The sequence below is a fragment of the Microtus oregoni genome, unplaced genomic scaffold (genome assembly GCF_018167655.1).
Source record: "Microtus oregoni isolate MIOR12 unplaced genomic scaffold, Mior012 000068F_ref0000429, whole genome shotgun sequence".
Lineage (NCBI taxonomy): Eukaryota > Metazoa > Chordata > Mammalia > Rodentia > Cricetidae > Microtus > Microtus oregoni.
Genome location: NW_024543975.1, coordinates 5,299,264 through 5,322,000, shown reverse-complemented (window position 1 = coordinate 5,322,000; position 22,737 = coordinate 5,299,264). Strand labels below are relative to the sequence as shown.

At 36.6% G+C, this 22,737-nt stretch overlaps 1 protein-coding gene across 6 annotated transcripts in view; it reads right to left on the bottom strand.

Moving 5' to 3' along the window:
• Positions 1–9,248: 9,248 nt before the first annotated feature.
• Lrrc4c (leucine rich repeat containing 4C) overlaps positions 9,249–22,737 on the bottom strand; it is a 1,344,378-nt gene continuing 1,330,889 nt past the window's right edge. For all 6 annotated transcript variants that reach the window (XM_041641254.1, XM_041641256.1, XM_041641255.1 and 3 more), the window contains one exon: positions 9,249–12,625. In XM_041641254.1, the coding sequence (XP_041497188.1) occupies positions 10,661–12,583 (1,923 nt within the window). In that variant the 5' untranslated portion in view covers positions 12,584–12,625 and the 3' untranslated portion in view covers positions 9,249–10,660. The remainder of the gene's footprint in view (positions 12,626–22,737) is intronic.

The window sequence follows — 22,737 nt, the reverse complement described above, 5'->3', positions numbered from 1 at the left end:
CACTTAAAATTAGCTAGTAAATCTGTAACTATATTCTTTTCTGTTACTCTTGCTTTTATATGTATTTCAATGCTAGTTTATAGTAATCAGTTAAATCTCTTACCTATTATTTTAACATAATATTTTAATATAAATTATTTGCCATAAGTAAAATGCACTAATATAAAAAATCTACTACTGATAGATAAAGGCTTTGATTTCTCAAAAGTATTTGTTTCATTTAATGAAGTATTTTTATATTCAGTATTGCTTATTTGAATCCCTGAACTTTATGATTAAGCCTTTGGCTGATAGGAACATGTTACATGCATGCAGGTGTTTGGGCAGGTCAAAAACAAGTTTTACAGCTTAAGATCTATATTTTATATATTTATACTTTAGCCAGCTTTGAGTATTGCATTGTAAGAAAAATTAATTAAAGATTTTATTGGCATTATGTTAACTTTATATTAAAATGTTACAGAGCTATGGAGGTTGATAAAGAATTTTTTAAGAAAAAATGAAATAAGATCTTTTAGCTAATGCGTTATTCAGAGATATCCATCAATGACATTTGATTATAATATAAAAGTGAATCACAATGCAGCTCTAAAAATAAAGTGCCTGAAACTGAATAATTGCTTCAAAAATAGTGTTGATTGATTTATTTTCATCTCTGAATGGTAGTCATACCATAATGTCTTCCATCTGAAGTTATTTTGTTAAACTCAATGAAATTTTAGGAAAAGAAGTTTCAAAGACTAGTTAACCAGGAATTAAGAGGTTTTGACTTTACCAACTTCAGCAGTAAACTTAAACAAATAAGAATGAAATCAGCATAAGTTATCAAATATATGTCTCAACAGAGAAGCCTGTTTCCCAGGAGAACATGATCTCATAGAACCCAAGAGATGAAATATTCTGAGAAGAGAGTTCACAATTTTCTGTTCTGAATAATAAATGCCATTTCTAAAACAAGGCTTGCAGTCACCATCTGGAAGCTCTAGTTCTTTCTTTTTGCCCTTGATTTTTTTTTCTAACTTTGGTTGGTGGAGTGAGCAATTTTAATTCCCTCTTCTCTGAACAGGAAGTGACAGTGTCTACCTTAAAGGGCTTTGTAAGACCAGAGTGGCTGCCTGTGGCTGTAATAATATAAATGCTGGGCAATCCTAGAACTCATCTCTTCCTCTTCATCTGCCAAATGATAGAGTGTTGTCCAACCCCCTAGAGAATTTGATATTTCTAACCTTTTGCCTTGCTGTGACCTAGATCAGGAAAGAAATGTGTGCTTGAGGCTGGAGAAGAGGGTCAGCAATTAAGAGTACTTGCTGCTATTACAAAACACGCTGTTCATTTACCAGCACCCAAACTGGGATGCTCACAACCACCTGTAATTCTAATTCCAAGGGAACAGACACTCTTCCTGTCTCTCTAGTACACACACAGAGTTAGACCTACACACACATGCACACTCACACACACACACACAAATAAATAAATTGAAAATTCTAGCAAAAGCATTCAGTGTGGAATCCACTGATTACTAGTGGTTAATGTTATATTGCATCACCATAATCAATGAGGAAGCCATATTAATACAAATTAGGGCATTACTGAGACCATTGTCAGAATGAAAGGGCTGAAATTTCATTAAAAGTTGCCCTGGACTGAAGAGTTTCTGGGAGTACAACTTTCAGTGTTAAACCAAAAAGATCTGGGTCTATTGATCTCAAATGGTTACCCTGCTGCTATGAAATGACTTACTTGGGTAAATCTATATGTTCACCAAGACCTTAAATTATGTCTCGTAATAAATTAGCTACAACAGTCATTTTTATTGTATACAAAATTTACAAATACAAGTATATAAATGAATTTATTCTAATATGAATAAAACTTCCCTTTTTGTACTTTTCACATTAACTTTTCTGTCTTCTTTCTATTATAATTTTTTAAATACATTTTTACATATTCATAATATTCAGATTATCTATTATTTGCTGTATATTTTAAAGAACATGATCTCACTACAATGTGCAGGTTGACCTTGATTTCATAATCCTCCTACTTCAATCTATGAATAGTTTCTGCTAGAGATATGTATTAGTGGGCCAACCTGCTATCTTTTTGATATTCTATCTTCCTGACTTGAACTCGTCACTAATGCTTCATACCAGGAAATGCTGCACTGAGGAAAGTTTCGAAGCTTAAATTAAAAAGACTTGGTTCTCACTTTGTCAAGTTTGAAGGAATGATAAAAATAAATGAAAGCAATTCCTATTCTATAAAATAGAAGGGGTTTTTTTGTATTTTAAATTTTGAGGCAGGGTCTCATACAGCTCATATAGGACAGACTGGTCTGTACTTCCTCTGTAACAAAGGATGACATGGCATTCCTGATTCTCCTGTCTCTAACTCTTATCCCTGGGTTTACAGGAAATAGGTACCAAATCCAGTTTTAGGTAGGTGAATGCTTGTCATACACTTCCCAGATTGAACTACATCTTCAGGCTCCTAAAACACAGGTGTCTTTAAATTGTCTTTCGAATGTCTAAAAGTAATAACACAATTACTGAGACTCTGTATTAGGTCTAACATCACTATAATTGTGGATATGTTATTTTTTAAACTCCTTATCATTACTTCCTACTGTGGTTACTAAAATAGGTTTATAATAATCACAAACTAGTTTCAGAACTTATTCTTAATTGAATTTAGTAAGGCTTTAGCGATTATTTCAATAAAATAAAACTACAGGCAAATTAAAATAGACTTTCATTTCATATTTCACTAGCATACATTTCTAATATATATATACATATATGTATAGGTATACATATATGAGCAGCTATCTCTCATAAGACAAATCATAACATGTTTTCCAAAACTCTTCAGTCTTTATTTTTTAAGGATGTTTCAATAGTATGAAAATCATCTATCTTCTTGGAAATACTCTTTCGACTAATAATGTTAACAATGCTAGATATTTCTTAGATCATGAGACCATACCTTTGAGACAGTGATCACACTAAACTTATAGATTCCACAACCTAAAGGAAACAGACCAAGTACTGATGCAGTGATCTCTCTCAAACCACCCATATTTCTCAAACACTGAGAGTTAATTAGCTATGATACAGTGGCCAGAGCCTCCAGCTTACCTCCAGCTTATGGTTCTACCAAGTACCTGGCTCCTCCAACCTCCTTGTCACCTACACTGTCTTAGAATAAATGGCCCCTGAATCGTTCTAACATTTTTCTTTAATTTGGGAGACTTCTTTTATTTATTTATTTGTTTGTTTGTTTGTTTGTTTATTTAAGATTTCTCTCTTTTCCCTGCCACCGCCTCCTATTTCCCTCCCCCTCCCCTGATCCCAAGTCCCCCTCCCTCGTCAGCCCGAAGAGCAATGAGGGTTCCTTGCCTTGTGGGAAGTCCAAGGACCACCCACCTCCATCCAGGTCTAGTAAGGTGAGCATCCAAACTGCCTAGGCTCCCATAAAGCCAGTACGTGCAGTAGGATCAAAAACCCGTTGCCATTTTTCTAGAGTTCTCAGTAGTCCTCATTGTCCGCTATGTTCAGTGCGTTTGGGAGACTTCTAAGGCAATTCTTTTCTGTGCCTATCATCCTGCCAATGGTGGAGATCTCTCTTACTCAGGCTTGAAGCTAGTATTCTAATAAAATTCCTTTCCAGTTTTCAATGGCAAGCCTTTTGCCTTTCCTTTAATGTCTCAGTCATATTGTTTCTAATTTAATGTACTGTCCCTTGTTAATGCTTCCCTACTTCAAGATCCAGTCATCCTTCCCATGGTTCAGGGTCCTCTCTCCTAATAAAGCTTATTCCTGAAGGGTAATTTTGTATAAGCTCTTCTTCTTAACAAATTACCTTAGCACATTTTCCCTCTATATAGAAATAATTAAAGTTGGATTAAGAGTAGCAGTTAAGAGGCATTACCTCAAGTAAGGTCCCTGTAATGTACAAATCTGTATATGTGGTGTGATATTTGAGATCACCAAGAGCTGTCTTAGAAAGGGGCATCAGTAGTCTCTCAGGATAGGATGTAAATGTGTTTATGTCAAGGGTCCTCCAGAACCCATTTCCTAACTGAAAATGAGAGGGAAAACCACCAAGCATATAAGAGTATTAATAACACCGTAACCTCGAGAAGAATTAGAAGGTGAGACATTTCAACAAAGCAAAGAAGCAAAAAATAAAAACAACAACAAAACAACCGATAATGGAGAAGAGAAGCTGGAAGCTTATACTTTGAAAGATTTGAGAGGATCCTGTCAATCAGAAATTCTTGCTGTTTGTTCTGCCTCACTGATCCTTTGAAGTTTCTTTTTTTTCCCCTTTCTTTCTTTTTCTTTTTTGTTTATTTTTTGTTTGTTCGTTTGTTTTGTTTTGCTTTGTTTTTTCAAGACAGGGTTTTGGTTTCTCTGTTTAACAGCCCTAGCTGTTCTGGAACTCTCTTTGTAGACCAGGCTGGCCTTGTACTCACAGAGATCTGCCTGCCCTCTACCTCCCAAGTGCTGAAGTTTCCTTTGTGTAGTTATTTTATTATTATTATTTAACCTGAAAATTTCACCAGAGGAAACTGCACACTCTTTTTTGTTATTCCTGGGGCTCTCTGGAATGGGAGCTCAGTACTTTCTGAGAATTTTAGTCGTTGGTTTGATGTACTGACGTTACCTGTCTGCTGATCTGTCTGTCTTTTACTGCCTACTTATTCTTTTATTTTTGTTGTCCTTGTATTAGTAAATTCACACAACTGAAACCAAAAGCACAGCTATTTCATCATTCTCTGTACCAAGCAGAAACCCACCCTCACCCTGTCAAATAATTTACTCTCTTATCTAGCTATGAACCAGAGACTATGCAAGTAAATGTTGAGCAACAAAGACAGGTTCTGACTTGATACTGTTCTTGGAAAATGAGAAATTCTGATGAAAAACCAACACCGTGGATGAAATGTATTTTCCCACTGGAAAGAATATGAATTCAAATCAAAGAAACAATGGAATATATAAATGTTGCCATTACCTTGTTTAGCGGGGTTTGCTTGCAAAACTAGTGACTTTTTCAAAAACAAATGCATAGTGACTCGATGTGTTTAGTGTCAAATTAACCAAAGTTCATTCTGGAAGAGTCCACCTGAAACTGAGAAATTTTTTAAGCTTGTTTTATCTGCCTTGAGGACTTATGGAAAGTGAAATTTTATTACCCCTTCTCTCTCCTTTTGTAAAGCTCAAATTTTAAAACCAGAAATAGCAATAGTGCCTGAGTGTAGTTTTCAAAATTAGCCTTGAAGGTTTTCTTCAAGTTTCATTAAGATAAATTTTTCATAATGATTCCATTACCAAAGAAACCTATATTCCCCCAGTATTAAAAATTATTTGTTTTAAATTTTTATGGAGATGAACGTAAAAAGTCTATTCCATAAAGTATATAATGGTTACATTGTGAGTACTTTAATACAGTGAGTGAGATTTTAGTGTCATCTATATTTCTCTTCTTTTTTTCTTTCTTGTGATTTTTGTTGTTGCTGCAGTCCTTTTTTTTTTATTTCTCATACTATACAAAGTTTTTCAGATTTACCTGAAAAACGTACTAGATTCCATGATGTTGTGGTTTCATTTAATGGGTAATCAAAGGCTAGATCATTAAGGAGATTTACTAATTTTCACTCTAAATTCTCTTTTGTATATCCACAAGTTAATGTTTACATAGGCTTCCATCATGATAGCCAAGCTAAGGTTGGATTAAGTGGATGTTTTAGGAGGTTCTTAGTGTTAAAGATCATACATCAAAATGAGCTTCACTTTCTCAACTGAGGTCAGCTTCTCATAAAAAAAATAATGGACATTCTTCTTCCAAGAACAAAGAAAATAAACATAATTACACGGAGCAAACAAATAAAGCCCAAACTGATAGTATTTGCAAGGGTAAAAATCTGAATTCCCTACCATTGTTTATAAATAAAATATTAATAATCGATAGAAATTAAATTATTAGAGCAAATATCAAATAAAGAAGATTTTACATCTCAACTTCCAAAGTTTTTTTATCTACGCTATTTTGTACAGGGGACATATGGATAGGCTTATTTAATACAGATAATAAATTTTGCTGATGAGTTATTTTTACGAATACAATGAACTTTCATCAAAATAACATCACCTATTGTCTTTTTGGCAGCAAAAGAGCTCTCTTCATTTTTATTTACTTAAAGCAAAAGAAAAACGAACAGATGTGCTATTTACTACTGCCAAATAATTATTGTAAAATTTAGCTACATTATTTTAAATATAGTTTATATATAGTCTCAATGCTAAGAAAAGTTGAAGTTTCAGAATTCCCCACAGTTTCACTTAAGAAATACTATGATATGAACTGGCATATGTTGTGAGAATGCCACATTCATTATCTATATTTAGGACCCTGATTGACAAGTGTGCTACATTAATTTTAGAAAATTTCTTTTGTCTCTCCTACTGCAAGATGTAGCTCATTCGTTATCTTGGTAGAATATAAGAAAACAATAGTGTCACAATGGCTTCCTATCCTCCAGAGAGCTTGAAGCAATCTCAGTTTTACCTTATTAAAATAGTAGAAATAGAAGATACTTCAGTGTTCAAAAGCAACCTTTTAGACTATTTTTTGGCAAGAGTAGCTGTTCTGCAGAAATCATATTCTAATAAAGTAATGAAATGGATATGGTGTGAGGAGAAGATTTCTTTTTTTAAGAGATTGGACTCTGCGGTACTGTATTTTAAAAGAAACAATTAGCTTCCCAGAAGAATATGATTCATGTCCTAAGTATTCGTTTGCTGTCATTGATATTGAATTGGAGGATTAACTTCAAGTTCTTTGTTGAAACATGTGGAGTGAAGCAACCAGTAACTGAATGCATTGTTTGAAAACTGCATTGCTATAGAGTGCCGTGTTTGCAGACATTCATCTAATATTTCCGTATATCTAAATACCATGAGGATTATGCTCAAAGAAGATAGAATGGTATTTTTTTTTCTACTGTGGTTAATATATGCTCTGGAAAAGTCGTGCATTCTAAAGCTACCGTCTCATGTGCCTCCCTTGTTTCATTAATTCATGTTATCAAAATGCTTTATGTCTTCCCAGTGACTAAGGTAGGAACCTTATTTTGTCCTTTCCTGTTATATGTTTACCCAGAATAGAATAGCCTACAGAGTTTAACTACCATCCAGATATTGGAGTCTTGAATCATAAGGCTGAAAATTATCATAGATTAGCAAAACCTTTTTCTTTCTTAAAAATTACTCATAATGCTTCCCTGTCCCATTGACCTATATCAAGCAGTAAAAATTAGAATAATTTATTCCAGAACATTTTAGACATGAGAGAGAATTATGTGCCTTCGTGTCTGTGATATCCAAATTCTTCCAACATTTTACCAAGGCATGCCCATCTATACAAGTGGTGACGAATCTGAGAAACTGGACATTGTCTGTATGAAGATTTGAATTCCAAATAGGTAAAAAAAAAAGTTAAATAATCTTCTTTACAAAAAAGGCTATGAATGATGTGCCCACAACACACAAACATACACACACACACACACACACACACACACACTTTTGCCAGGTTTCCTTAGCTTAGTTTTTACTAAGTGCAATACTTTGTGTGTGGGTCTGTGTGGGTTTGCATGTGTTTTCAGACTCTGCCACTCACTTAGGTGTTTTTACATAGGATGAAAAAATGGGTAGACATGGAATTTGTTTGTCTGAAAGGATAAGGAAATGATCATATAGGATTTTCCTCCTCAAGTCATGCAGAATATGTCTCTAGAAAACCAAACCATTAGCAAACTCATGAGCAAATATGCGTATAATTAGCCAGATAAGGTTTTGACTCAGCTGCAGTTTCCATATATATATATATATATATATATATATATATATATATATATATGCTTAACATTTCACTTTTAATCCCAATAGATGCGATGAGGATGTGAAAAAAGTTTGATATTTCTATATAACTTAATTTGATTAACTTAAATCTTCCAGCAATATATTTTATTTCTGAAATGTGTTATTCTCAGCTGTTATAATATTCCAGCTGCTATATCACATAGTTTATATTTTATTCTTAATTTTTGCTTGTTTATTTTTAGTGCAAGCTTGAATTTCATCGTGTTTAGTATAATATGCCTAACTATTTGGCCACCCTACACAGTTAATTGTCAGAACATTTTAGGTCTAACCTTATAATAATCATAAGCTAAAGAGGAAAGAGTGTAAGTAGACAGAAGATTGTAAGCATAAACCAGAAATAGTTGTCATGTAGAGATGGCAAGACCCATTTCCCTACTCACTTGTAACACTTTTCTTCATACCAGATACAGTTTGACAGTCAGAAGTGTATGTATGTGTGTGAGTATGCATCTCTGTCTGTATGGATGTACTCCACATAAAATACCAAATTTACCCACTGTTGGAAAATAAGACATTAAGTATATTCAATACACAGTAAATCAACAAATGACTGTCACTGCACACTTTCTCTTTTCCTGTGTCTACTGAACAGTAAAAGCATGTACATACTGTTTGCACTAAAGGGAAGCAGGGGGTACAGGAGAAAAAGCCAAAGAGGATGGGATTGCAGAATAGAAGAAAGGCTGTTGTGTACTTGCATTTATTTGTTACTGCTTCCTCCATTTTTCTAACCTACATTGCAAGAAAAGATTGGTTTTTCACACCTGAAGATCACAAAACCTGGCGTGCGGTCTAGACTGTAGAATTAAATGTGAGTCTTCAAGCTGTACTTCCATTAGGAGATATGTTTTCTTCTGTTTAGTCAATCCTTGTCTTCTCACTTTGGTAGAGAGGACAGGTGTCAAGGCCAGTAATAAAAAGGTGTGTGAGTGTGTGTGTGTGCGCACATGTGTGTTTGTACGTATGTCTATGTGTGGGTATGGGTGCGTGCCTGCCTGTCTGCCTGTCTGTCTGTATATTGCTCTGCAGAGATAAAGATAAAGGTCATATACATAGAATTTTGAAATATCAGGAGCATGCTAACAATCACAGTCAGTGGGTTTCTCTCTCTCTCTCTCTCTCTCTCTCCTTCCCTCTCTCCCTCTCTCTCTCTCTCTCTCTCTCTCTCCCTCTCTCTTTTTCTCTTTTTGAAAGTCGATATGTCCTCTGAACTAAAATTTCCACAGCTCCTTTAAAGGAAGTCTTAGTAAATTATCATTGCAACACTCTTCTCATCTCCTTGTATGGACCCATGTTTCTTGAATACTGAAGATGCCATTTTCATACCTTTTAACCCTGGAAATCTGCATTCTAGAGGCAAAAGTTATCTCTACCATAAAAATGTCAGAAACCAAGAAACCAGGAAGCTTCTGTAATAATAATAATTGGGTATTTTATGAGTTTGTGATCCCAGGACACCATCTTCTTCCCAAATATCAAAAGTTAGCGCTGGTGCCTAGGAATACACTGAGAATAATCCTTGGGAATGATACAAGGGCAGGAACCAAGCCTTGTTATTTTTGTACCCATATTACCCAAGTGACCATATAGTCCATTTTAATTATTTGATAGTCTTCATTGAATTGAACTAAATTTGCTAACACTCAGAACCCAAAATTATTTTTTAACTATAGGAACATTAGCATGGCTCCACTTTTGTGGCAATATTTCACCTTGTCTGTGGGATTCTGATTAGAAAAATACAAATATGGTTGTTTATTCTCCCTACTTGAAACACATTTTGTTGATAAACTTATATCTTTTCACCTGAAAATTTTGCAAGGGGCACCTTTTTGAGAAGGAAAGAATCTGGTTGTATCATAGCATCCTTGAATACTGATAGGCAACTTAAGTTGAATAAAACAGCAGAGACATGTAGAAAATGATGCTTTGGCTAAAGTGTTTCTTAGAAATAAGGAATCTAATTACCTTCAGGTTTCTCATATTTGAACCAGGCTACAAATGAGCTATGTCCAGGTACAGAAAAACCAACAATATTTTATTTATAATCTTATTTTAAGTTTTGAACTACAAATTCTGGTTCTAGAGTTTTTTTTTTTAAAGTCATGGGTTTTATAGATGTTCATATGTAAATTAATCTGTTATTTGCTTACTTTTTTTCTTTCTCCACAGAATGTCCTCCTCATAAATACAGAATAGATCAATGCATGAAAAATATAAGATCTTGCATTTTCCTCATTCTTTCTTAAAAATCTATTTCTAATATTGCATTCCCCATTGGACTACTTCAGAAGGGCATGAAGGAAAAAGGAAAAAAATGAAAAAAAAATAGAGCGAAAAAGAGACAAAATAGACTGGATCTCACCACTAGAATTCACCATAAAAATCTCAAAGTGTAACAGAATTCTTACAAAATTTCCTAGACCAGTTCTTTAGAGAATTGAGATCTATGAAAAATATGGCAATCAGGGAAGGGAGGGAGGAGGTGTGGGAAAATAGTAAGTGCAGCAGAAACAGGTTCTGAGGAATACACATCATTTTGTCTGCTTTAGATCACAATAGAATTTTTAATAAATAAATTTCTTTTCTTTTTTGTTTTTTTGTAAAGACACTTTTTTGAAACAGTAGATTTAGCCCAGTCATTTGTGTCATTTTTTTAATAAACTGTCTTTTTTGATTGTTTGTTTTCTGTAACTGTAAATGTTTTATATTTGAGTCTCTTGTACATTGTCTTTAGAGTTCATTCGGATCAATAACGGTTCATGCACTGAACTGTGTATTGAATTTATTGTGTTTACTGTTGTTGTGTGGTTGAAGGGAGATTTGTAAGAGTTATAGTGGTTTAGATGCTCATGCTCAATTGCAGGCATGGGCAGGTGACTTTCCATAGGTGTATCCCCAGTGAGCTCATCATCCACGTTAATGATTTCAACAGTCCTTGTTGGAGCATGGTGGTTTTGCCGATGGTGCTGCTTCCTCATCTTGTAGAAGATGACCAGCATCACAGCAGCCATGAGTGTGATGGCCACAAAACAACCAATAATGATTTTGGTTGTTTTCATGACCTCATCAATTCCTGGGATTCCACTGTTGATGTCAGTCACTGGGATGGTGAATGTTTTCTCTGTGGACCTTGTGCTCTGTGGCGTAAGAGATGTGGTTGCGTTAGTAGTCTCCCAATCGATCACTGGAGTTGGACCCACATTGTTATCTGTGGTTCGTGCCTCATCCTGAGAAGGTTCCATAGTCTCTACTGTTACAGTGGAAAAGTAAGAGAAAGGAGTAGTGGTTGCCGCAGTCACATTCAAGGTGGCAGAAGCAGTAGTGTTGCCGACAGAATTACTCACCATACATGTGTACATGCCTGTGTCTTGCACAGTTACATTTGTGAAATTTAACGTGCCATCACTAAGCACAGCTATCCTCACTTTGTATGCCCCATGGGTCATGACTGTTCCATTTGGAGTAATCCAAGACACGGAAGTCAGGGATGTAGACGCTCGACATTTTAGCTCAGCTGCCATGCCTTCAGTGACATTGAGGTCTGCGGGGGGTTCCACAATCACCGGAGCATAGCATGTGAAATAATTCTGGTCCAGCTCTCCGATATATCTCCCTTTCAGATTGGGGGGAGTGTTACACCTGGCACAACAAGCTGTGTTCGAGGGAGCCATGTCTCGTATCCACCAGCTAAGCCACAGGATATCACAGTTACAATTCCATGGGTTGTGATGAAGGTGTATCCTCTCTAGATGATGCAAGGGCGTGAAGAGGTCATGAGGCAATAATGTTAGATTGTTGTGTGCCAGGTTGATCTCCACTAATGACTGGAGGTTATCAAAGGCATTGCGTTCAATCACTTGAATCTGAGACTGTATCATCCACAGTTTTTGAAGGTGCATCAAGCCCTGAAAAGAGCCAGGTCTGATTGCAGACAAATGGTTCCCAGAAAGATCTAGTTCGTCTAGTTTGATGAGCGGTGTGAGGTTAGGGATTTCACGGAGGTTGCACATGGCAAGGTTCAAATACCTCAAGTTGGACAGACCTTCAAAGGCACCTTCGGAGATGTAAGAAAGCCTTTTTAATTCCCCCAAGTCTAGGCGGCGCAAAGAAGGGATTCTGTTAAAAGCATAGGAAGGGATGCTTTCAATGGGGTTGTTGCGCAACCAGAGCTCCTTCAGTTTAGACAGATACACAAAAGCTCCATTTGGGATGGTAGTGAGACGATTGTCAAAGAGTTCCAGAGTGTTGAGGTTAGCCAAACCATTGAAGGCCCCAATTTCAATGGTTCGAATATGATTCCTGCTCAACTGGAGGATTTCCAGGTGCCTTAAGTGCTTGAAGCTGTTCACTTTGATGATCTGGATTTGGTTCTCATGGAGGTTCAACAGCCTTGTGTTGGTGGAGATGCCATCAGGAACCTCACGAAGGTTCTTGCGAACACAAATCACCTTGCTGAACTGGTTGCTGCAGGAGCACACTGAAGGGCAGGTTTGAGCTCGGACCAGACCAGCCACCACAAGAAGTTGAAGAGCCAACAGCACCACAAGCAGGGGGTCAAATAGGGCCCTGTTAAACCTAGGACCTATCATTATCTGCTGTGGATGTAAGGTCATCTTGTTCAACATTCATAATTTATCTGGTGTTGGTCCTTCTGGAGTTCAAACAGTCTGAAAAACAAGACAAACAAAAAAGTATTACTTCTTCAAATATCTTCCTAGAGTACTACTAGTAACATATTTGTATGAGCTAAGGCCAATATTGGTAAAATTAACATTAAACTTAACTAATTGCATTCCTCATCTTTATATTCCCAGTACTAAGCAAGATGTCTGTCTGAGAATCACCAAAAGTAGAAACAGTCATGATAATAACAATGCTTAAAGTTTTCACAGTGTGCTAGGTAATATTTTAAGTTCTTTATCTGCATTAACTTTTATTTAATTAATTTAATAGCTTTTGTGGCAAACAAATTTAATAACTTTTGGTGGGGTATGTTGCCAATATCCACAGAGAATTATTTCTGTAGTCCAAATTACCATTCAGTCACCATTTGTATACAATCAGATGATTAATCAAAAAGAAATGGAATATTGAGATGGAGCGTCCCAACATAGTGTTTAACAACTGCCAACCGTATAGAAGCCAATGCATAGAGGTGTATGTCATGAATTTCATCCTCTTCTTCAGTGTCCATCTCAGATGAGAAATGTACAGAAAATAACATTCAGTCACTAAACCCAGTCAACTAAAACTTCCCATGCAAAATCACTAAGAAGGCCGGGCGGTGGTGGCGCACGCCTTTAATCCCAGCACTCGGGAGGCAGAGGCAGGCGGATCTTTGTGAGTTCGAGACCAGCCTGGTCTACAAGAGCTAGTTCCAGGACAGGCTCCGAAACCACAGAGAAACCCTGTCTCGAAAAATAAAAAACAAAACAAAACAAAAAAAATCACTAAGAAGGAGCCTATCTATTAAATCCTTCCTCCGTAGCAAGCTATAGAATTCATAAATAAAGTTATCCAGGAATGACTAGTTTCTGGCATCTGGCAAAAAGTAAATGTGTGATACCTTGTTAAAAATTATTAAGAATTTTTAATTGATGACAACTGATCTTTAACCAGAAATGTCTAACTGTCATCTGCTTTACAACTGTGCATAGTTCATGTACGTCAGTCCCTAGTATCTTCTCAGTGTTTAAGACACTCCTCTGACTTGGACACTATTCTCTCCCTTTTGAAGAGTAAGAATCGTAAGAGAAGAAGCATACAAGAAGCCATATGGTTAAAGTGCAAAACCAAGACTCAGAGCTCATTAGATTGGTCCCACAGTAGAAACATCTTATGAACATGGTAGTATAGAGCAAAAGTTAGCAGGTAATATGTTTCACAATTAATTTATCTGAGCATGAGCTTCCGTAGAGATTTATATATGTAACTCAGTTACTCAGTATAATATAGTCGGATGTCTGAAGTAGATGGGTCACCTGCTAAGTCACATTTATAAATTTCAAGTGTTATTTACAGAAAAAAATAGGTGTTAATGGGATAATGACTTGTGTCTTTATTGATATGGATTTTGTACAATGAGGGAAATAAGTAATTTTCTGCATTATTTCCAGCGGTAACTTCTAAGCATAATTTATCAATTTAACTGGCTGATCATGTGCCAAAGTGTCTGTGTATAATACATCCAAATCTCTCTTGTTACCATGTTGCTTCTCTGAACCTTTGAGAAAGAAAGAAGGGAGGGAGTGAGAGGTTCACAACGTTCTAAAACTGGACAAGGTTAGTTACAACACTGGGCAAGATATTCATATTTTCTGTGGCCCAGTTTCTTCTCCGCACTGGTAAAACATCACTCATTCCTTAAGGTTGTGAGGATAAAAGTTAATGCAAATAAATATTTAAAGTAAACCTATCTTGTTGTGAAAATTGAATAAATGCTTGACGTTTATATTATTATCAATGTTTCTATTTTTGGAACTTCTAAGCTAGACATCTTACTAATGTACTAGAAATATAAAGATGAGGAATATGTAATCCTTGTCCCTGGGGGAATGTAATTTGAATGGTAAATAATCAGGGGAACATATGCGTACAATAATCGATGTTCATCACTATGAGACAAGATATAGGCACCAGACCCCAATGACAGAATAGCATAGTGCTGGGAAATCGCTGAAGGATTTTAAAGAAGAAGGTCATATTTTCCAGGTTGGTACTAGCTGATGGACAAAATAAAGAAGGATAAAGAGATCAGCTTGAGCTAAGACCAGAGGTACATGACAAGAGTCAGTATATCCAGGGCACACGAAGCTTCCTCTGTTGCAGGAGAATTAAAGACTTGAAGATGAGGGAGAAATCAAAAGAACTTTGTCAATGTTAGCTGTCCTCAGTTCATCTTACAGACAACATACTTATTTTATGAAAGAAATTCAATTCTTTGCCTTGTTTTACGGAATGAACTGATATAAGGGAGCGAAGAGCTTTACAAGAATGTCAAAGCAAAAGAACAATTAGGATGATATATTGTCCACAGTGAGCCTTGGAAAGGAGCCAGGAACAAAGGCAAGTCCAGACTCCCATCTGTCAGCTCCATACTTACCACCGGAGGATGGGAAGAAGGTCTGGCTTCACCATTGCCCTTGGTGGTGAGATCCCCAGTGTAAATTAGCATATGTTACCAGCAACATTATCATAGGACACAGAAGACAGAAATGTGGCCTTCCCAAGTACAAGTGTGCTCCTAGCAACCCCAACTGTCATTAGCCTATTAAACATATTAAGGGGCTCCCTCCTATTCTCAACAAGATCCTCTCAAAAAGCCTAGGCTGCCTCTTTGCACATTATTTCAATTCTCCTACTCTTCAACTGGACTTTGGGAACTCAGTCCAGTGCTCTGTTGTGGATCTCTGCCTCAGCTTCCATCAGTTGTAGGATGAAGGGTCTATGGTAATATTTAAGATATTCATCAATCTGACTACATGGCAAGGCCAGGTCGGGCAACCTCTCGTGTATTTCTTAGGGTCTTAACTTAGGTCATCTTTGTGAATTTCTGGAAAGTTCTCTAGTGCCAGTTTTCTTGCTAGCCCCATAACAGCTTCCTCAATGAAAATCTTTTTCCTCTCATTCTTCATCTATGTTTTTCCCTCATCTCGACCATCTGTTCCCTCAAGTTCTCCTCCACCCTCCCTTTCTCATGAAGGAGATACCCTCTGAAACAGCTGACCTGAGAGCTTATGGAAGCCCAACAACTCTGGCCTGATAGTAAAGGAACCAGCATAGGACCAAACTAGGCCCCCTGAAAGCAGGTGGCAGCTGTATAGCTGGGGCAGACTGTGGGGCAACTGGTAGTGAGACCAGGATTTATCGCTACTGCTTGTATTGAAATTTTTGAACCCTTCTCTTTGGAGGAATATCTCGCTAAGTCTAGATATAGTGGGAAGGACCTTGATTCTGTCTCAAAGCAATGTTCTAGAATTTTTTTGACTCCCCAGGGGAAGCCTTACTCTCTCTGAGGACTAGATGGGGGGTTGGGATGAGGAAGAATGTGGACAGAGCAGGAGGAAAGGTGGGAGTGGAAATGGGAATTGGTATGCAAAATGAGAAAAGTCACTGTCATTTTTTAAAAATAAATAAATAAATAAAGGCCTAGCATGCTTTCAATTTTAAGTGCTTGTTTTGTTCTTCTCCCCATCATGACAAAGTAACTTGACAAAGCACGGTGAGTTCATGTTTCATTTCCTAGAATCCTCAGGTACACTATTCTACTTCCATTATTAGGGCAACTAAAGATTTGAGTTGAGTTTTTACACCACCTTGGACAAGTTACTTGTTCTGGGTTTGTTTGTTTGTATTTGTTCTGTTTTGTTTCTGTAGACCCAATGAGGAGAGGTGTCCCATCTGACAGCCTCCCATGTGCCTCTTGCTAACACTGACTAGCATAGTTAAGCACTAAATATAATGCTGTTGCTATTCTGAAAATATGTAATATCTTACTAGGGATCGTTGCATATATTGGATAATATTTTATAATACAGTAATTGTGCCTTTTTATGTTCTGTCTTGATAGTTTCATGCTCAGGGTCTTTGCTGAAATTTAGCTATTTGACATACAGCAGTCATAGTGTCCTGCCTCATTACACCATCACAGCAATGGAGCCAAAGCCATGTCCTAAATGATAATTCAAAATAATATATTGCTATTAGTTGTTGTTGTCTTGGGTATTTCACAGAGTAACAAAACACTGACTAAGGCAGGGCCCTTGTAAACACTCAGACCAAAACAATTTAACTTTACTCACTTTAAGAGCTGGTAACAAGCATCAGAGGACAGCTCTTGACCCATAATCTGCACAAAAGACTAAAATTGTACACTTCTAGACCACACCCATATTTGTAATAACAAATCCAGAGACAGAATGTGGGGTTAAACTTGAAGGACAGAAAAGCAAAAAAAAAAAAAGTCACTGACTCTTACCCCTACCTTAGTCCAAAATGGTGACCCTGCCTCCAAGAATCTCAGAATGAGACTGTATGAGAGCTGAGAGCTGTCTCCTCCCATTTTATACTTCTCTCTAGTGCTGGGATTAATGGCATGCACCACTATTGCCCGGTTTCTATGGCAAACTAGTCTGTCTACTGGGATTAAAGGTGTGTGCTACTACTGCCTTGTCTGTAAGGCTAATCAGTGCAGCTACTCTACTCTCTGAACTTCAGGGAAGCTTTATTTAGTAAAATACAAATGAAATACCGCTACACATATTTTTGTCTTACCCTTTCTGTCTCATGACAGACTCCAATTTTTCTCAGAAAGACTCCCCTTCTCCTTTAGAATCCATAACTAAAAATTCCCTTTTTATTTGCACAACTTTCTTGGCTTGTTGTCCTCCACATACAAGAACAATCACAGAACCTTCCCTTTAAACAACAGGTCCTGACTTTTTTAGTGAAGCCAGGGAGTAGACTGGATAGGTCTCATTGCCCTAACAAAATGAAAACAAGTATGTGCTTACAGATGTTACATATAGAGTGATAATGTCTTCATGGGAATGAACACTACTGGCACATGTATTTGGATTCCAGCTGTTGTCACTGTTAAGAGATATTGTGGGACCTTGGAAGTTAGAAAATGGACCATGCATCATCCTCAGATATATGAGAAAGCATCCTTAGGTTCTTGCCATCATAGTCAAGATCATTCCCAATGTTTATACCAAGGATCCCTCCATGCTATGAAACCTTGAGCAAAAATAAGTTGTTCCTCTCCAGATTGCTTCTGTGGGGTATTTTTCACATAAACAATTGAAGCAATACTCTGGGTCAAACTAAGAGTTATCACTTTTCTTTAATTTAAACAAAACCTTCAAACACTTCCCTCCTCTTGAGTATGTCCAGTTGGTACACTTGTGGTATGGAAATCATGGAAGAAACTAACCAGTTGGAAATTAGATGTAAGTCTGTTCCACAATATACCTATCACTATTATTTACAAGAATGTATGGCTAGACAGAAAATATACCCTAGAGAGAAAACCTACCCCAATTTTCCTGCTAAATTGACATTTATTAATATTAAACCAACTCCTAAAGACATCACTTTTCCTATCGATTAAGGAATCGCTCAATCTTCATCAGAGAAGCTATGTTTGCAAGAGATGATCAAAACAGAGATGCAGAACTGGACAAATTATAGAGAATAAGAGTCTACATTTTGTATAGGTCTAAATGGAAGATACATACTGAATCTACTTTCCAAGTGCTTGGGCACCATTGTGGAACATAAGGAGTAAAGAGTCTAAGAGTCTTAGGTAGTGCATGAGTAAATGTAAGCAGGGATGTTTGACCACAGCAAAGCAGCTATACATATGAACATAGCTGGTTGTGATGGAAAGCACAAGAACTGTGAAAGCCCAAACCATACCAAATCCCACCATGAAGAAAAGAGTTAAGCATAAAGTTTTAACCCGTAGCCAGTGAGCTGTTACAAATTGTTAGCTGCTGGATAAGAAGGGTCAGTTTTTTTCTGAGTGTAGTCCCTGGTAATTCTACCATAGCCAAATGGAAGGTCATACATCCTAGCATATTCAATAACATGAATTGCTTGATGGGTGTGGGACAGGACACAAAAGTAGAAGAGAAAAAAAAAGAAGGATGTAGATCTTAGAAGAATTGACAAAAGAAGAGTTTATATGATGAGAATAAATACATAGAATTCTCAAAGAACCAGTACAAATAAATATTTTAATTCCTGTTGGTTTATGTTTTTGTAACTTACAGCAGTCTTGACTATGGACAGTTTTACATGTGACTTCCATCTCCACTATATACATTTCTTTAAGGTTACTGAGCATAAAAGGTTATATTGCAAAGTTGTTTATTCATAAACCAATTAATTTTTTAATAAGGTTGGCTTCTCTGGCCCCCTTTTCCCACTCCTTTATCCATCCTACATACCATGACCCCCCCCTTACAAAATCCTAGTGACTGGAGCAGTATACCTTAGTTGTTAATACCATAGATGTAAAGACAATAAGTTCTTATTCTGTCATGACATTTTCTATACTGTAGGTCTCAGTAGATGGTGGAATTCGTAGCCATTTGCAAATCTCTGTGCCATTGAAACTGGGAGGCTTATTTCAACTTTTTACTTGTACCTTCTGTGAAAGAGAGCACTTCTATTCACTCCAATGTTCTTTGTTAAGATGGTCACATTATACAAGTTACTGCCTATGGTATGTAGTACAGAATATGCCTTTAAGACATCTTAAAAGTTAAGTGGAAAAGACTATTTGTTCCTTCAGTACACCCTTTCTCTCTTCAAGTCTCTTCTTTACAAATTTAGATTCCATATATATACATATATATATATATATGTGTGTGTGTGTGTGTGTGTGTGTGTGTGTCTGTGTGTCTGTGTGTCTGTGTGTCTGTGTGTGTTTATATATAAACATGGGACACTCGTCTAGCTTTTTTTGCTTAACAAAATGATTATCAGATCCATTTATTTTCCAGACAATAATAACCTGAAGGATTATGAACTATCTCATGATCAGTGTTATCATAAGGATTAGTTGACATGATTCTGACTATACATGAACGCATGGGCACATAAACACTGTTGTCACTTCTAGGTTATATGAGTCTCTTATTCCTCTTAACCAAGCCTGGTTTGAAGTTTCGGCTTCTGGCTTCCTTCAAGGTCATTGTACTGTTGAAAGTAATGAAGTTTTCTGATAATTCAGTCATAAGCAATTGTTGCAGGAGGTCCTTCCACTCCTCCAGCCAATAGCCGCTGAGATACCAGCCCATTGGGGCATGGTCTCTCTCCCTTTAAAAAAGTGGCCACTTCCCTTCTCGCTCTCTCCTACTTCCTGCTCCACTTCTGGCGACTAGACTCTTTTCCTGATTGCGCAGAGGGCTGTTGTCTGGGACGGTGATCTGTAAGTTTTTTCCCCTTTAAATAAATAACCATTCTATTAATCATAATTCTAAACTGGTGTGGGATTGTTTTTGACTTAAGCCTTCGCCTTCAAGGAATGATCTATGCGTTAGACTTGGTTCAAAGCTAATTTATAACCTGTAGCAAATAATTTTTGGTACATTGCACTGAATCAAATAAACTACTATCAACAAAAAATGTTCTACTTTAAATCCTAAATTATATTATTTTTCATCAAAAGCCAAACTTCAACATCTCTTTTATAAAATCATTTTTTCACATCAAAGGGAAATCAATTTAAACTATGTACTATCCATTACAATGCCATCTTGCAGCGTTTACTTACAAGTAGATTTCTATGGGATTTGAATTAAACTACAATGCTTTTAGCTATGTCCTGAAAGCTATCTTGACTTTGTCAATAGGTCTTTCTTCTATCTTTATGCATTCCATGGACTGATAACCTCGTGCATCTGGAAAACTTAAGGGGAAATATTTTGTTTAGCACAGTCTTTTGGCATAGACACAGGCATAGACATTAGAATTAATTTAGAAAGTAGAAGTAGATAGATGAAGGAGTTAATCAAAAATACCCAGCTATGCACATACACCCTTAATGATTCTTAACAAACATGGAACACCAAAACTTCTTATCCAAAATGAATCTTTATAATTACAAATACACCCCTTGTTTCTCCCTACCTTCCCTCTCTGTCTCTGTCTCTGTCTCTGTCTCTCTCTCTCTCTCTCTCTCACACACACACACACACACACACACACACATACACATATACACATAAACAAGACTTCTCCATTTTACTTTGTGTGTTTCAAATTATATTTTTATTGATGGAGAATTTAAAACAATGTAATTTTGTTCATATTAACTCATCCTCCTCCACCTTTGATGTCTATTCTTATCAATTTGTCTACTTCTGGAATTTACTAAACCACAGATGACTGGGCATACCTGTGAGAGATTTTTCTTTCAGTCACTTGAATTAAAAAGACCCACATCTAATCAATGTTTTTGAGGTGTAAAGATACACCTTTAATCAAGATTTTCGAGATGGCTCCACCTTCTGATGACAGCCAATATAAAATACATGGAAGAAAGAAGTTGTCGTTCTTTGTCTGCTTGCTCTTATTCTCCCTAGAAAGCTTGTTCCTTCACTGGCTTTAGAGACAAGTTCTTCTGGATTCGGACATAGACTGAAGACTAGATAAAAACCCAGCCTAATGAATGGAACAAATATTGGATTCTTGGACCTTTCATTGTTAGATGGCCATTATTAGACTAGCTGAAGCACAACCTGTATGCTATTCTAAAAAATCCCCTTTCTAGAAATAAAAACACACACACACACACATAGAATATATTTTATATAAAACATTAAATAATATATTATGTCTTATTATACACTGTATTATGTTTATATTTTCTGTTCCTCTAAAAAACCCTAACTAATGTACCACCCAAATTTGTGACTTTTTAAAACCTGTTTTGTCTAAATGTTGTTTCCCAAATTCTCTGGGGTAAGGGAACTCCATAGAGCATAGTCAAGCAAACAGGAGTCACACCTTTAAAGAAGACTGATGCTTTTTCCCATTGCAGTAATGAATTGCTCATACTCTTCAGCTAGGATTGGGATTTCCTGTACATTTCGTCCATCCATGTTAAAATTTGGTCTGACTTGGGCATATGCATGCCTTCTACAGCTCTTAGATCCACTGTGAGGCCATCTATGTAACTATTCTATGTCAGGGAAATCCTGTGTCATTATACATGAACACAAACAGGGGAACTGTTTCCAACATTTCTTGCTTTTACAATCTTTCTGTCCTTTCATGATAATCTCTGAACCTAGGAAAGATGTGGATGAGATGTAGATGTTTCATTTAGGGCTGTGTACCCCATAGTCTCTAATTCTCTAAACATTCAGCTGGTAGAGATTGTTAATTGCTTTCTCCTAGGAGAAGTTTCTCTCACCCTGCACCAAACTGAACTCTAGGTGCATCACAGACCTCAACATAAACTCTATGACTTGAGATGATAGAGGAAAACTAGGGTTTATGATGGCATTTTCACATTTTTAAAAGGAATTTCTAGAGAAGATCTTGGAAGTTTAGTAATTAAGACCAATAATTGCCAACAAGAATGTGATGGTTATCCTTGGTTGTCAACTTAGCAACACCTGCACTTAAGCAAAACCCAAGTCAAGTGGCAAGGTGGAATTTTTTAATTATGTGGGATTTTTTAAATTAAATAATTTGAAATGGGAAAACCCACTTTTAACCTGGGCAGCACTTGTGCTGACAGCCTATGTAACTGGAAGCAAAAGTCAATTGAGTTTTGCCTGCTTGCACGCTCTCTCACTGGCAAGTCCATTCCTTAATTATCATTAGAACTTACTTTTTCAGGATTCTTATAATAACTGAAGACCACAAAGGACATTCAACCTCATGGACTGAACAACTGCTGGTTTCTTGGACTTTCTGTTAGTAGATAACCATTGTTGGACTAGCAGAGCCATGGCCTTTAAGAGACTCTAATAAATTCTCTTTTGTATATATAGATTCATTGTTCCACTAGAGAACCCTGAATACTATGTGGGGCCATAAGAAACTAAAATAGTTCTATATAGCATAGGACACCATCATTTGAGTGAAGAGGCAGCCTCCACCATGGGAAAATATTTATCAGTATTAGTTATACTTCTAAAAGAATATTGGTATCAAGAATGTACAAGGCATGCAGAAAACTGAACACAGAAAATAAAGCCAATTAGAAATTGGGACAAGGAACTAAACAAAGAGTTCTCAAAAGATAAAATCAAATTTA